General features: G+C 40.3%; 1 protein-coding gene across 1 annotated transcript; it reads right to left on the bottom strand.

Moving 5' to 3' along the window:
• Nucleotides 1-440: 440 nt before the first annotated feature.
• On the bottom strand, nt 441-13,383 carry LOC120992311 (phospholipase A2 inhibitor and Ly6/PLAUR domain-containing protein-like). The gene is made up of 5 exons (XM_040421222.1): nt 13,285-13,383; nt 12,824-12,937; nt 6,058-6,204; nt 2,022-2,162; nt 441-759 (listed from the first exon to the last, which is right to left on the bottom strand). The coding sequence occupies exons 1-5, from the start codon at nt 13,334-13,336 to the stop codon at nt 566-568; spliced, it is 648 nt and encodes a 215-aa protein (XP_040277156.1). The 5' UTR covers nt 13,337-13,383; the 3' UTR covers nt 441-565.
• Nucleotides 13,384-14,360: the final 977 nt, after the last annotated feature.

Raw genomic sequence — 14,360 nt, 5'->3', positions numbered from 1 at the left:
GTGAAATATTTTTAGCATAAAAAAGGCACAATTTAAGATAAACATCAGATGAAACTACAATGATAACTGCCCCCTATATGTTTAATGCCACTGGTATAAAAATCCTTTTGCTATAATGCTATAAAAAAAATATGTAGTTGTTCATCATTTGCAGCAGAATGCTGTTGGGTTGCTGTGCTGGCAATAAGCCTATGTAGAAACTTGTCTATATACAGAATAGATGCATGTTAAATATCATGCACAAAAATAATGAATAATGAATATGAAGAAACACAGCTTCCCTAGTATTGTGTGGATACATTGCTCATTACATTTACTTAATTATTGCTGAGAAAATCTTTGTTTGTAACTTATTAGTTTATTCAAAAAAATTATTGAAATATCAATGGATGCGGTTTGTAAAACAAAAGTAAACTTACAACAAAAGGAAACACAGTAGATGCAGAAAACAATTTATAAATTACTTGTGCACATTGATATTTTCTAGTCAAGGTTTCAAATATTCTATACTGAACACATTTTTTGTTTCCATTGGCTTCATTCATCCAAAGATCCTTAACATCTGTTAGAAGAACAGTTTCAGCAGTAGAAGACACACAATGGCCGGAGCCAGGACGATGTTATGGACACTAAGGCCACCGCTGGTGCAGATAAACTTAACATCGCTTGTCACTCCTCCAGCGCTTGCGGACAGGCTGCCGATGTCGCAGATGGTCTTTGATGCGCACCCTCGAATGGCTGTTGAAGCTGACACCGATCCTGAAAAAGACACAACTTCATTTAACAGAACATTAAAGCTGGGTTCACCTCATGTTTTATGCCTGTGTTTGACGTATACGTTAGAAAAAAAAAAGCATACAGAAACGCAGCACACCACGTTCTTGTATCCTGCAACGTACTGGAAGAAAAAAAATATATTATATATATTTTTTTTAAACAATGGAACTCTATAGTGAACAGATGCCACTGCATGGCATCAGTCTGAATCATCCGTTTAACGTATACGTTTTTTTGTATATGTAAGGCTACTTTCACACTAGCGGCACGGACCTCCGGCAGGCTGTTCCGTCGGGTGAACAGCCTGTAGGATCCGTCCTGCAGCTAGTGAACGTGTGCCCCCGGACTGCCGCTCCGTCCCTATGGACTAGAATGGGGGCGGGGGCGGAGTTCCAACGGAGGCACGGCAGCGCACGGCGAGAGGCTGCCGGAATAAAACTAGTACATGTCCGACATTAATAGCCTCTCGCCGTGCTCTGCCATGCCTCCGCCGGAACTCCGCCCCGCCCCCATTATAGTGAATGGGGAGCGGCAGTCCAGGGGCACACGTTCACTAACGTCAGCACGGATTCGACAGGCTGTTCACCCGACGGAACAGCCTGCTGGAGGTCCGTGCCGCTAGTGTGAAAGTAGCCTTAAATGGATGGCAAAAACATTAAAAAAAAAAAAATGTGAAGCCAGCCTTAGCCACATATATGAAGATTTCTTAACCTGAGCATTGTTTTTTTATTTTGTTTTCTCATTTTTCTATAAAAAAAAAAATCATAAATGAGGTTTATTTAAGATATTTTTTTTATCAGTCTTCAAGCTTTTTTTTACCCACAGCAAAGACCTAGATAATTTGGCAGGAAAATTATTTATTCCCTACTACTGTTAGCCCTCAATGCCAATAAGTAGCATGAAAGAGGCTCAAACAAATGTGTCCTTATCTTTGCTTTAGGCCTCATGCACATGACCGTTTCTTTTTTTGCCGTCTACAAACCGCGGATCTGCAAAAAACGCCTTTAATATACCTGCCTATTCTTGTCCGCAAAGCGTGGACAAGAATAGGACAGGTTATATTTTTTTGCGGGGCCGCGGAAAGGAGAAACGGATGCGGACAGCGCATGAAGTGCTGTCCGCATCTTTTGTGGCCCCATTGAAGTGAATGGGTCCGCATCCGAGCCACCAAAACAACGGCTGTGTGCATGAGGCCTTATCCCGAAAACGTGTGATGCCAGACGAAAAAGAATCATTTTTTGTACCTGACACTTTAGTTGTCATAAGAAGACACATATTCTCATCCCCTGTGCATTGTACTGTATCATTGGTGTTACACGAGGTAGAGACAGCGGAGATGCAGGATCGGCAGACCAGTCCATTAGGGGTAGAACTTGTTGTTGGATCTAGAAGAAAACAGGTGAAAGAGAGAAATATAAAGAACATTGGTTTTCTTAACATTTACATGACAATGTTTTTCCATGTATGAACCACAGGTATTACTAGAAGAACCACATATGAACCTCCATATTTCCCATCAGGACACTGGGAAAGTGGTCATTCTTCACATGCATTAAGAAATTATTAAGCAAGAGTTTAAGAGCAAGTTCCTGAACTCTGTGTAAACGCTGCATGCGGTTCAACCCATTATCCTGCAATGATCTCGTGGAAGACAAATACTGTACCTACCATGAACCAAAACAGATGTTCCTTATCATAGGAAAAATTTCAAAATCTTTCCTGACTTCAAACATGGCAATAAGAATAAACCTCTGGACCAACATCCCAGCTCTAGTCATTTAGTACTAAATCTTTACAACTAAGATATGTACATAGGTATCAAGTCACATGTCCAAGCTCTTACCACCTCCTGCCACCTCCAAATCCTTCCTTAACCTTGAGTCAACCAAAATGCTACTGCAGGGATCAGCAACCCCCGCACTCTAGGTGTTCTGAAACTACAACTCCCAAAGTGGTCTATTCACTTCTATGGGAGTTAGAACAGCCGAGCATGTTTGCATACTGGAAGTTGTAGTTTTACAGCAGCTGGTCCGTGTGTTAGTGCATACTCTCATCATCTCCTGCCTGGACGTCTGCAACATCCTCCTCTGTGGCCTCCCAGCTAATGGTCTTGCACCCTTCTAATCAATCTCCAATTCTGCTGCCAATCCATCTCTCCCCTTGTTTCTCCTCTGTCTCTCCCCTCTTCCAATCCCTTCACTAGCTCCCAAATTCCCAGTGAATTCAGTTCAGAACGCTAACAACAACATATAAGGCCAAACACAATCTGCCCCATCCTTACATCTCTGACCTAGTCTCCCGATATATCGCCACACATAATCTTCGATCCTCAGATGGCCTCTTTCTTTGTTCTCCTCTTATCTGTTCATTGCACAATCTACAAGATTTCTTACATATCTCCCATACTCTGGAACCCACTACCCCAGCAGATCAGACCCTCCCCTACCTTTCAAACCTTCAAAAGCAACTTGAGATCCCAACTTTTCAAAAAATCCTACAATTTACAATAACCCTTCAGCCACTAAACAGCCACCTGAGCAGCATCTACCCTCAGATACTGTCTTTTTTTTCGTATTTCCTTGTAGATTTTAAGTCCTGACAGGACGGGCTCTCTCCTCCTCTGTACCAGTCTGTTGATACTGTAAGTTCACGCTTACTGTGCTTGTTTTGTTTTATATGTATGTATGTTATACCTTTTTTTAGATTTTGATTTTTTTTAGATTTGCATTGTCCTGGAATAAATAAATGATGCTTAAAAATGAATGAATAAATAAATAATATCATAGGGCTACATAGCAAAAACCGTTTTGGCCCTTCCTTGCCTAAAAGTCAAGCTTTTGTTCACTTCTATCTTAGCAAAAGTTGAACAGGGACTTAATTAATATGGTGCTCATCCTGAACACTGTATTTCTCAAATCTACACCAGACAAGTGGGACAATTATATTGGTGAATCTCCCAGATACAACTCTAGGTCTACTTGCTTCCTTTCAGTACCTGATAAAACTGAAAGCCTGCAGCCACCACGAAGGGAGCTTGGTGTATAATATATATATATTTTTTTTTTACAGTTATCATTAAATTCTATGGAAGCTGTAAAATCTCTTTACACTCAGTTCCCCCAAGTGGTGACTGCAATAAAATGATCAAATTCTACTGTGCCAATGGTTCTACAGTACCGTGCTAGTCTTTGTATTTGCCGCAGTTGTATTGCTGGTGTGTTGTCTTGACATGTGACATGTGGCCAGTCACTTGGCATATCATAGTGATGATGTCATTTAGAAGGACATCATCCATGTTTTGTATATGAACCCTATGAATTTGTAAAGTGCTGCGGAATATGGTGGCGCTATATAAATAAATATTATTATTAATTCACAAAGTTATTACATGAAGTCTTACGAGACTTCGCAAAGTAATAAATTCGGCGCATTCTAAGGGTCCATTCACACGTCCGTAAGTGTTTTGCTGATCCGCAAAACACGGACACCGGCAATGTGCATTCTGCAATTTTTTGACCGCATATCGCCGGCACTATAATAGAAAATGCCTAATCTTGCCTGCAATTGTGGACAAGAATAGGACATGTTCTATTTTTTTGCGGAAACGGAAGCACGGATGCGAACAGCATATTTTGGCCCTATGAAAAATTAGTGGGTCTGCACCCGTTCCGCAAAATTGCGGAACGGATGCGGACCCATTTTGCGGACGTGTGAATGGACCCCAACACTGTACGGAGCTGGAAAAGTAAGCAAGAACCTTGTATATATAAAGTATTATATTCTTTATTGCAGCATATATAAATAATTAGGTAAACATAAATCTTCTAAAATGGGGACAAAACATGAAATGGAGCATTGTCCACAAACGCCGTACTGAATATGGATCCCAAAGTACCCACATAGCTCCTACAAAAGATGGAAATACATGTACAGTACATAAGGCACATGACAGTGAGCCCCCCGTGGCCGTATTGCGGCCCGCATAAGCCGTGGCACCGGCCGTGTGCACTCCGCATCACGGATGCAGACATATTCACTTGAATGGGTCCGCAAATCCGGAGATGCAGTGTGGAAGGAATGGAACCACGGAACGAAAGCACTGCGGAGTGATTCCTTGGTGTTCCGTTCCGCAAAAAGATAGAACTTGTTCTATCTTTTTGCAGAACGTACGGATCGCAGATCCATTGAAGTTGAATGGGTCTGGATCCGTCCCGGCCGCCACACGAACTTTGCCTGTGCATTGGGGACCGCATGCACGGAACGGAACGAATATGTTCGTCTGCAAGAGGCCTAACACAAAGGTAGGTAAGCCTGTACCAATCCTAATAATATCAAGAAATAATAATATCAGATCTACATAGCAAACCTAATGCTACAGAGGGGAAGAAGTAACATACCCACTGAAAGGGTTAACCATCACTAAGCCAATTTAGGACCAGGAGAAACATAAGGAAAAATAAAAAAATAAAAAATAAATGAGGTCAGGACAATAACCAACCTGTGGACATGTTTGTGGGAGCGTACTTGAAAGGAGCATGACCTTCCATGGCCGTCAGATTTACGATAGTTTGGCGACAATTACAATACAAATCCACCGCGGTCAATAGCTCACGTACAGTAGATTTGTTATTCTGGCGGACAAACTGCCAGAAGATGGAACAGTTTTGTTAAGAGGCCCATCTTAGGGCACTTTCACACCTGCGTTGTTTGATTCCGGCAGGCGGTTCCGTTGCCTGATCAGGCAAACTGTATGCAAACGCAAGTCATTTTTTCTGACTGTTTAGGCATTTTTCAGACTTATCAGGATCCTGATCAGTCTGAAAAATGCATTGTAATACCGGATCCGTTTTTCCGGTATTTATTTTCTTCCCATTTTTAAAAGGCTGCGCGTGCAGGAATACCGGATCAGTCAATGCGGCACTAATACATTTCTATGGAAAAAAAATGCTGGATCCGGCATTCAGGCAAGTGTTCAGTTTTTTTGGCCGGAGATAAAACCGCAGCATGAAAAAAAAAGACTGAACTGAAGACATCCTGAACGGATTGCTCTCCATTAAGAATGCATTAGGATAAAACTGATAATTTTTCTCCCCGGTATTGAGACCCTAGGACGGAACTCAGTGCCGGAAAAGAAAACCGCTAGTGTCAAAGTACCCTGTCTTCAGAGAATTTTTTCTAAAACTGGCACACGTAACGCCCTTCGTAATAAATTCCCCTCAGTGTTTATTTTTTATACTTTAACGCAATATTGGTAAAGGGAAGCAGAAAGAGACGACTTACATGTGGGAGGATCAGGAGCGCAGTTGTCAGTGTTGCAGCATGAAGTGCTCATCCTGATATGTCCTTGTTGTAGGCCCACACTGCCATTTATGCCACATTGAGATGAAAGTGCGCATGATCTGGTCAAAGATATAGACTTCGCTCCAGCTAAAAATAAACAAAGAAAACATTTTCTTTCTTATTGAAATAGGAAAGTATAATATATATATTACACACACAGGTAAATAGTAAGTATAATCAATGTCTCCTGCCCTTCCATATTCTCTCTGATCCAAACATACGGAGGAGCGCAGATTGTGAACACTGGTCACTTGTTATGCACAAATGTCTATTCTTACAACAGTCGATACCCAAACAATAGAACTACGGCTCCAATTATAAGTACAAAAATTCTCTTTATTAAATAAACACAATCACATTGTCCTAAAAACAGCAGTAAACAGGTATGTTATAGTGAAGAAAGACCCGAGGAGGATCGGGGGAGCGACACACATCGGCTCTCACATAAGTTAGTAAAGAGCGTCACAACAAAGCCAGAAAAAGACAAGAAAAGAGAACTCTGGATGGTTGGATCCAATGAGAATATACATAGGCAGTGTTAAAATAAAAACAGGCTCAAAGAAATACCCAGTATTGGTGCATTGGTCCCTCAGTCTCCTTGTCCCAGCAACCTGGCTTCTTCCGGGGTATTTAATTGGTGGGTATTCTTACAACAGGTCACATTCCTTCATAATTTATTTAAGAACAAGAGCTCATTTAACCCTTACACATACAGAGTTGCTGTCACGCCTGTGGTCTGTGCCTACTGCTGTCTTGCTGTCTCGAGCAGGCGCAGACGTTGCCCTACTTTCCCCTGTGTGAACTGGGACTAGTGCTCAGTGAGCTCTTCAGCATTGCAAGAGTTAATCCTTTCCTTGGCCTCTCTGCCCAGCTGTTGATTGAGGAGCTGATCAACCTTCCTATTTAGCTGTGGATCCACCTCCTCACCTGAGCTTTAACCCATAGGATACCAGCGCCGTATATGTGCAGCGCTGGAAACTGGGTCTGAAATCCCAGCGTCGTTCAGCTACGGCGCTCTGAGCGGGCATAGGAGCTGCGCCCGCCCGATCAGCTGCAAGGGTCTGGCAGTCACTGATAGCTGGACCCCTGCTGTATGCGCTAGCATCTGTGAAAACACCGATGCCGGCGCATTAACCCTCGTCAGTGCTGACCGCGGCATGTGCGGGATCCTGCCTGGTGCAGGATGGTCATCGGGCAGGGAAGGCAAGCCTGATGCTGTAAGTTTATTACACTGGTAATACACTTCCAGCCAATGCATTACAATACAGAAGTATGGCTTTCAAATTGTTAAATATAAAAAATAAAATAAAAAAGTTGAGATATTAGGTATCGCCGCGTCCGTAACAACCTGCTCTAAAGAAATACCACATGATCTAACCCCTCAGGTGAACACCGTAAAAAAAAAAAAAACACACCATTTTTGGTCACCTTACATCACAAAAAGTGTAATATCAAGCGATCAAAAAGTCAGTGCCAATCAAACCGTCATTTCATCCCACAAAAATGATATCCTACCTAAGAGAATCGCCCAAAAAATAAAAAAAAACTATGGCTCTCAGACTATGAAGACACTAAGGCCCCTTTCACATGGGCAAGAATTCCATGCGGGTGCAATGCGTGAGGTGAATGCATTGCACCCGCACTGAATCCGGACCCATTCACTCCAATGGGGCTGTGCACATGAGCGGTGATTTTCACGCATCACTTGTGCGTTGCGTGAAAATCGCAGCATGCTCTATATTGTGCGTTTTTCACACAACGCAAGCCCCCTAGAAGTGAATGGGGCTTGCGTGAAAATCACAAGCATCCGCAAGCAAGTGCGAATGTTGTGCGATTTTCACTCATGGTTGCTAGGTGATGGACCATGTGATGAGCACAGTGACGTCACCAAAGGTCCTTTTCCTCCCAGGTCCTCAAAGAAGAAGAAAGAAGACGAGAAGGACTGCACGAACAAGTGGATGAGGTGAGCTTAATTATTATTTTTTTATTTCTTAACCCCTCCATCCATAATTTACTTAACATTCTCTATTAAGCATTCGGGTCTGGGTACCAAACATGCAGATTTTTCACACACGCATGCAAAACGCATTAAAACGCTTTGCACTCGCGCGGAAAGATCACTCATTTTCCCGCAACGCCCATGTTAAAGAGGCCTAAGGGTTGTTTCACACGAGCGGATGCCATGCGGGCAATCCGCTGCGTGAAAGAGGGCCAAGCCCCATTTCGGACAGCAAAGACACGGACATTAACTTGATTGATAATGCTCTTTGCCTCTCTGTAACCTTTTTACTACAAAGTCATAGTGACAACTTTATCTCACTGTGATTTTGTAGTAAAAAGAACAGAGAGGCATAGAGCATTATAAATAATGTTAATACTCTGTGTCTCTGCAAACCGGAGCGCGGCTTGGCTCTTTCACGCAGTGGATTACCTGCACGGCATCCGCTCATGTGAAAGAGCCCTAAAACATTTTTTTTTTTTTGTTTCAAAAGTGCTTTTATTGTGTTAAATGTAAAAAAAAAAGAAAAAAGTATATATATTAGGTATTGCCACATCTGTAATGACCTGCTCTATAAAAATATCACATAACCTAATTCCTCAGGTGAACGCCATAAAAAAAATATAATTACATCACAAAAAGTGTAATACCAAGAGATCAAAAAGTCTTATGTACCCCAAAATGGTACCAATCAAACCATCATCTCATCCCGCAAAAAAATAAAACTCCTACCTAAGACAATCACCCAAAAAATAAAAACAATAGGGCTTTCAGAAAATGGCAACACAAAAACAAGATTTTATTCTTTTCAAAAAGGATTTCACTGTGTAAAACTTAACAAAAATAAAAAGGATAGACATACTAGGTATCGCCACATCCGTAACAACCTGCTCTATAAAAATATCATATTGTAGGCCCCCTCAGGTGAATGCTGTAAAAAAAAATAAAAAAAAATGCCAAAACAGCCTTAATATATTCTTTAAGGGGTGTAGTTTCCAAAACAGGGTTTCCACTGTAGGGGTACGTCAGGATGTCTTTAGAGACAAAATGGTGCCTAAAAACCATCCTAGCGAAATCTGCCTCCAAAATCCATATGGTGCTCCTTTTCTTCTGACCACTGCCCTGTGCCCATAGATCAGTTTACAGCCACATTAGGGGCTTTTCTGTAAACTGCAGAATCAGAGTAATATATATATAATGATTTTGGACTGTATTCACACTATGTTTTTTGCCTGTGTCCTTGGTGCTTTGCATCGGTGTCTCTGACCCCCATGGGTCAGCAGCCAACTACACCAGCAGTAATCCCGGAGGTAGCAGCCTGGTTGTTTCCTGCGCCGAAGTTCATATCCTTGTATAAGGGTTAAGGGGAGTCACCAAGATAACACCCTTAGGTTTAGCCCAAAGTCAAACTGGTTAGTTGGCACATTGGGTCCACACCCGCTGCCGGTTACAGTTGTAAGACTGTTGGTGGTAGCAAGAGACTTGAGAGGCAGAGGATTCTGCAGTCTATACATTGCCCCCTCACCCTCATTGGATTCTTGCCACTGGCTTAACCTGTTCCAGCGCTGCATGATGTGAAGCCAAAAAAGATGTGAACAGATTATAAGGAAATCAATATTTGTGATTCTCTGCAAACTTTTTCTTTTTAATATTTACTCTGTTGAATATATAGTATGTAAATATACAAAATACAACAAACTAAGGGGTTAATATTAGAAAAAATGGATTCTCGCACACTTGTCGACAGTGATCTTTTTTTATCATCAAGAGACTGAAAGTCCGTACACATCTAGTTCTGCTGACTTAGGTGATGGAATTGGTAAGATGCATCAGTGTAGACAATCCTCTGTGAAGCAAACATCAGGTCCGCAATATGCGGGCACCGGCCATGTGCTCCCCGCATCATTGATGTGGACCCATTTACTTGAATGGATCCACAATTCGGAACTGCGTTGCGGAACGGAGGCACGGAACCCCACTGAAGCACTACGAAGTGTTCTATTTTTTTACGGTGCGGACGGATCACGAACCTATTCAAGTTGAATGGGTCTCGATCCGTCCCGGCCGCCGCATGGATGTTGCCTGTGCATAGCGGCCCGCAAATTGCAGTCCCCAATGCACGGAACGGCCACACAACAGCCGTATGCATGAGGCCTGAGTCTGTCCTGATTTTCTTTGTTTATTTGTAGATTTTATTACAATGTATCACTGCAGGTAAAATGTATTAACCCCTTGAGGACCCATGTACATCATATCTGCCTGTCACTTAAGGACCATTGACGTACATGTACTGGTGCATGGGTACGGGTCCCTGCTGTATACACCGGCATCGGGGAAAACACAGATACCGGCATTAACTCTTGCACTGCCACAGTCAGCACTGACCGCGACATGTGCAGTATCCTGCCGGGTGCGGGGTGGCCATCGGGTCCCTGAGCTGCCCACCCGATTGCAGGGAAGGCAAGCCCGATGCCTTCCTTAGGCATCGTGACTGCCTTCTGTGACAGCCTCTGAGATCCAGCCCCCTGGATCTTACAGGCAGGAAGCTGTAAGTGTATTACACTGTGTAATTCACTTATAGCCAATGCACTACAATACAGAAGTATTGTAATGCATTGTAAAGGGGATCAGACCCCCAAAAGTTGAAGTCCCAGGGTGGGACAAAAAATAAAGTTAAAAAATGTTTAAAAAAATTTAAAGATTTAAGTAAAAAAAAAAAAAAAACGTCTTTCCAAAAATAAAGAAAAGAAAAATTTCACAGAATAGGGAAAAAAAGAAAAGTAGACATATTAGGTATCACCGCGTCCGTATCGACCAGCTCTATAAAAATATCACATGACCTAACCCCTCTAGTGAACACCGTCAAAATATAAAATAAAAACTGCTCTAAAATAAAACAAAAAACTTTTTTTGTCACCTTACATCTTTAAAAGTGCAACACCAAGCGATCAAAAAGGCGTATGCCCCCGAAAATACTACCAATCTAACCGTCACCTTATCCCACAAAAAATGAGCCCCTACCTAAGACAATCGCCCAAGAAATAAAAAAAACTATGGCTCTCAGAATATGGAGACACTAAAATATGATTATTTTTTTTTGTTTCAAAAATGTTTTTATTGTGTTAAATGTAAAAAAAAGGTATACATATTAGGTATCGCCACATCCGTAAAATCCTGGCTCTATAAAAATATCACATGACCTAACCCCTCAGGTGAATACCGTAATTTTTTTTTTAATAAAAACTGTGTCAAAAAAACAATCTTTTTGTCACCTTACATCACAAAAAGTGTAATAGCAAGCAATCAAAAAGTCATATGCACCCCAATATCATACCAATCAAACCACCATCTTATCCCACAAAAAAATGAGACCCTACAGAAGACAATCGCCTAAAAAATAAAAAATAAACTATGGCTCTCAGAATATGGAGACACAAAAAACATGATTTTTTTGTTTCAAAAATGCTGTTATTGTGTAAAACTTAAATAAATAAATAAAGTATACATATTAGGTATCGCCACATCCTTAAGAACCTGCTGTATAAAAATATCACATGAACTAACCCCTCAGGTGATCACCGTAAAAATAATAATAAAAACTGTGTTACCTTAAATCGCAAAAAGTGTAATACCAAGCGATCAAAAAGTCATATACACCCTAAAATAGTACCAATCAAACCGTCATCTCATACCGAAAAAACTGAGACCCTACATAAGACAGTAGCCCAAAAAAATAAAAATAAAATATGGCTTTGAGAATATGGAGAAACTAAAAAATTAAATTTCTTTTCAAAAATGCTTTATTATGTAAAACTGAAACAAACAACCCAAAAAAGTTGTCATATTTGGTATTTTCGCGTCTGTAACAACCTGCTCTACAAAAATACCGCATGATCTAACCTGTCAGATGAACATTGTAAATAACAAAAAATAAAGACGGTGCCAAAACAGCTATTTTTTGTTACCTTGCCTCACAAAAAGTGTAATATATAGTGTAATCTAATATGTAAGTCTCACAAAGTGACTTCAGATCTGAACTGGTCCTTAAAAAGTGGGTTTTGGAAATTTGCTTATAAACTTCTAAGCCTTCCAACGTCCCAAAAAAAAAAAAAAAAAAGAAAATATAATTTACAAATGACCCAAACATGAAGTGGACATATGGGAAATGTAAAGAAATAACTATTTTAGGAGTTATTACTATCTGTTTTAAAAGCTAATTGATAACTTTTCAACATTTTTGGTAAATTTGATCGTTTTTTTATAAATAAAATGAAATATTTGACTCAAATTTGCCACTGTCATGAAGTACAATATGTGACGAGAAAACAATCTCAGAATGGCTTGGATAAGTAAAAGCGTTTTAAAGTGACACAGATTTGCAAAAAATGGCCTGGTCCTTAAGGTGAAAAATTGCAGAATTCTGAAGGGGTTAATCTTGACTCCAGAGTGTTTAAGTCACAGAGGGTTGTCTAGACTGGAGACACTTGTAGGACTGTGATACTTCTTAGGTTTCAATGGGTTTTCAGCCCATGGATGTAAACAGGAATGTACCATAGGTCCCCATTCACGGACAGCAAACAGGGAAATTAAAATATTTAAAGTTTATTGGAAAGTTACAAAACTTTATACAAACATTAAGCTTGAGTTACAATAGAGTCTAACCCCTCTAAACCACTAGAAAAGATTGAACTTAATCAGACAACTCACCAATAGTGGTTTCTGTGTATGTAGATCCACACTGATTTCCTGAAGGACAGGTCGTGCTGGTACCGGAGCATGTCGCTTCATTAGACATACACTGTGTACACGAAAGAGCGTAACCTAAAGAAATGGAACACAGTCAGGACATTAATTATATATTATTTATTTCCCAGCGCATTTTTTCTGATGCAATGGTCTGAGAACAATGTTTAATAGCTTATGTAGCACTACGAACAGGATCGGAAGTAAAATCTAACCAGGCATTGGGGGGTTAACATTAAAATAAATGTTAGTTTATGTTATTATTATCGTTAGTTTTATTATTTCTTATTATTATTAGTATTGCTATTTAATATTATTTTTAAGACTATTATGAACAAATCCATAAAAATAGAATAATAAATAAATAATAAAGCAAATATAAAACAAAGGATGATTCAGGTCTTATAATGTTTCTGAAAACTTACTTGTCGCTACAAGAGCCGAGAGGAGGCTGAGAATTCCAATCAGGGAGCTCATGGTTCAGTTCTTGAAGGCAGAATGTAATGTGAGATGACAATCTCGAGGATCGAGGTTCTTAATTTATTATTTTTAGGGTGGGACTTGAGAAACGAAACAAACATTACCTCTTCTTAAGCAACTGTGATTTTGTAATTTTGTGAAACACCTTAGGTTTGTGAAATAATTGTGTAAAAAAATTCAGAATTTTATTACATGACACAGAGGCTCATATTGCTTTCTCTTCCTTTTACTGACCACCAATAGCAGCAAAGAAAAACAAGAAAACAAGTAACCATGGTAACCAAGGCCCTCCCACATAACATCCCTATAATAGTCCTGCTTTGCATAGATTCCTCCTCTTTCTTTGCAGCTGACCACTCAGATAAGTTTTAATAAAAGTGGTTGTAGAGCAGCACAAAAATGGACCTTCTAGCCTGTATGGAATGCACCAGCCGTGGAGGGACAGCCAATCCAACACTGTCCCATAGACATAAACGGTTCAAAGAAGGTAGCACAGCAGCATATCCAGTGTGACTTTTATTGGGGACCAGAGTGCACACACAAATACAACGTTTCGGCTAAGCAGTAGCCTTTCTCAAGTAATACTTGAGAAAGGCTACTGCGTAGCCGAAACGTCGTATTTGTGTGTGCACTCTGGTCCCCAAAAAAAGTCACACTGGATATGCTGCTGTGCTACCTTCTTTGAACCACTCAGATAAGTTGTCATTGTGGTCTTCACATTAGAATTTATATGTATTGAGCTCATCTTTCGTTTTTTCCGTAGATTTGAGTTTATTCTATTGTTGGCATTGTTATATATATATATATATATATATATACAGTACAGACCAAAAGATTGGACACACCTTCTCATTCAAAAAGTTTTCTTTATTTTCATGACTATGAAGGCATCAAAACTATGAATTAACACACCTCTTGAAGCTCATCAAGAGAATGCCAAGAGTGTGCAAAGCAGTAATCAAAGCAAAAGGTGGCTACTTTGAAGAACCTAGAATATGACATATTTTCAGTTGTTTCACAC

This window comes from Bufo bufo, chromosome 1 (assembly GCF_905171765.1).
Source record: "Bufo bufo chromosome 1, aBufBuf1.1, whole genome shotgun sequence".
In the NCBI taxonomy this organism is placed as follows: domain Eukaryota; kingdom Metazoa; phylum Chordata; class Amphibia; order Anura; family Bufonidae; genus Bufo; species Bufo bufo.
The sequence above is the reverse complement of the archived record's forward strand: the minus strand, read 5'-3'. Positions and strand labels throughout refer to the sequence as shown.

Coding starts and splice junctions, on each gene's coding strand:
- LOC120992311 (XM_040421222.1), bottom strand. CDS start 13,336: ATGAGCTCCCTGATTGGAATTCTCAGCCTCCTCTCGGCTCTTGTAGCG. Junction 2,163..6,057: donor CGCTCCTGATCCTCCCACAT/GTAAGTCGTCTC, acceptor GTTTTCTTCTAG/ATCCAACAACAAGTTCTACC. Junction 760..2,021: donor TATGACAACTAAAGTGTCAG/GTACAAAAAATG, acceptor TGTCTTTTTCAG/GATCGGTGTCAGCTTCAACA.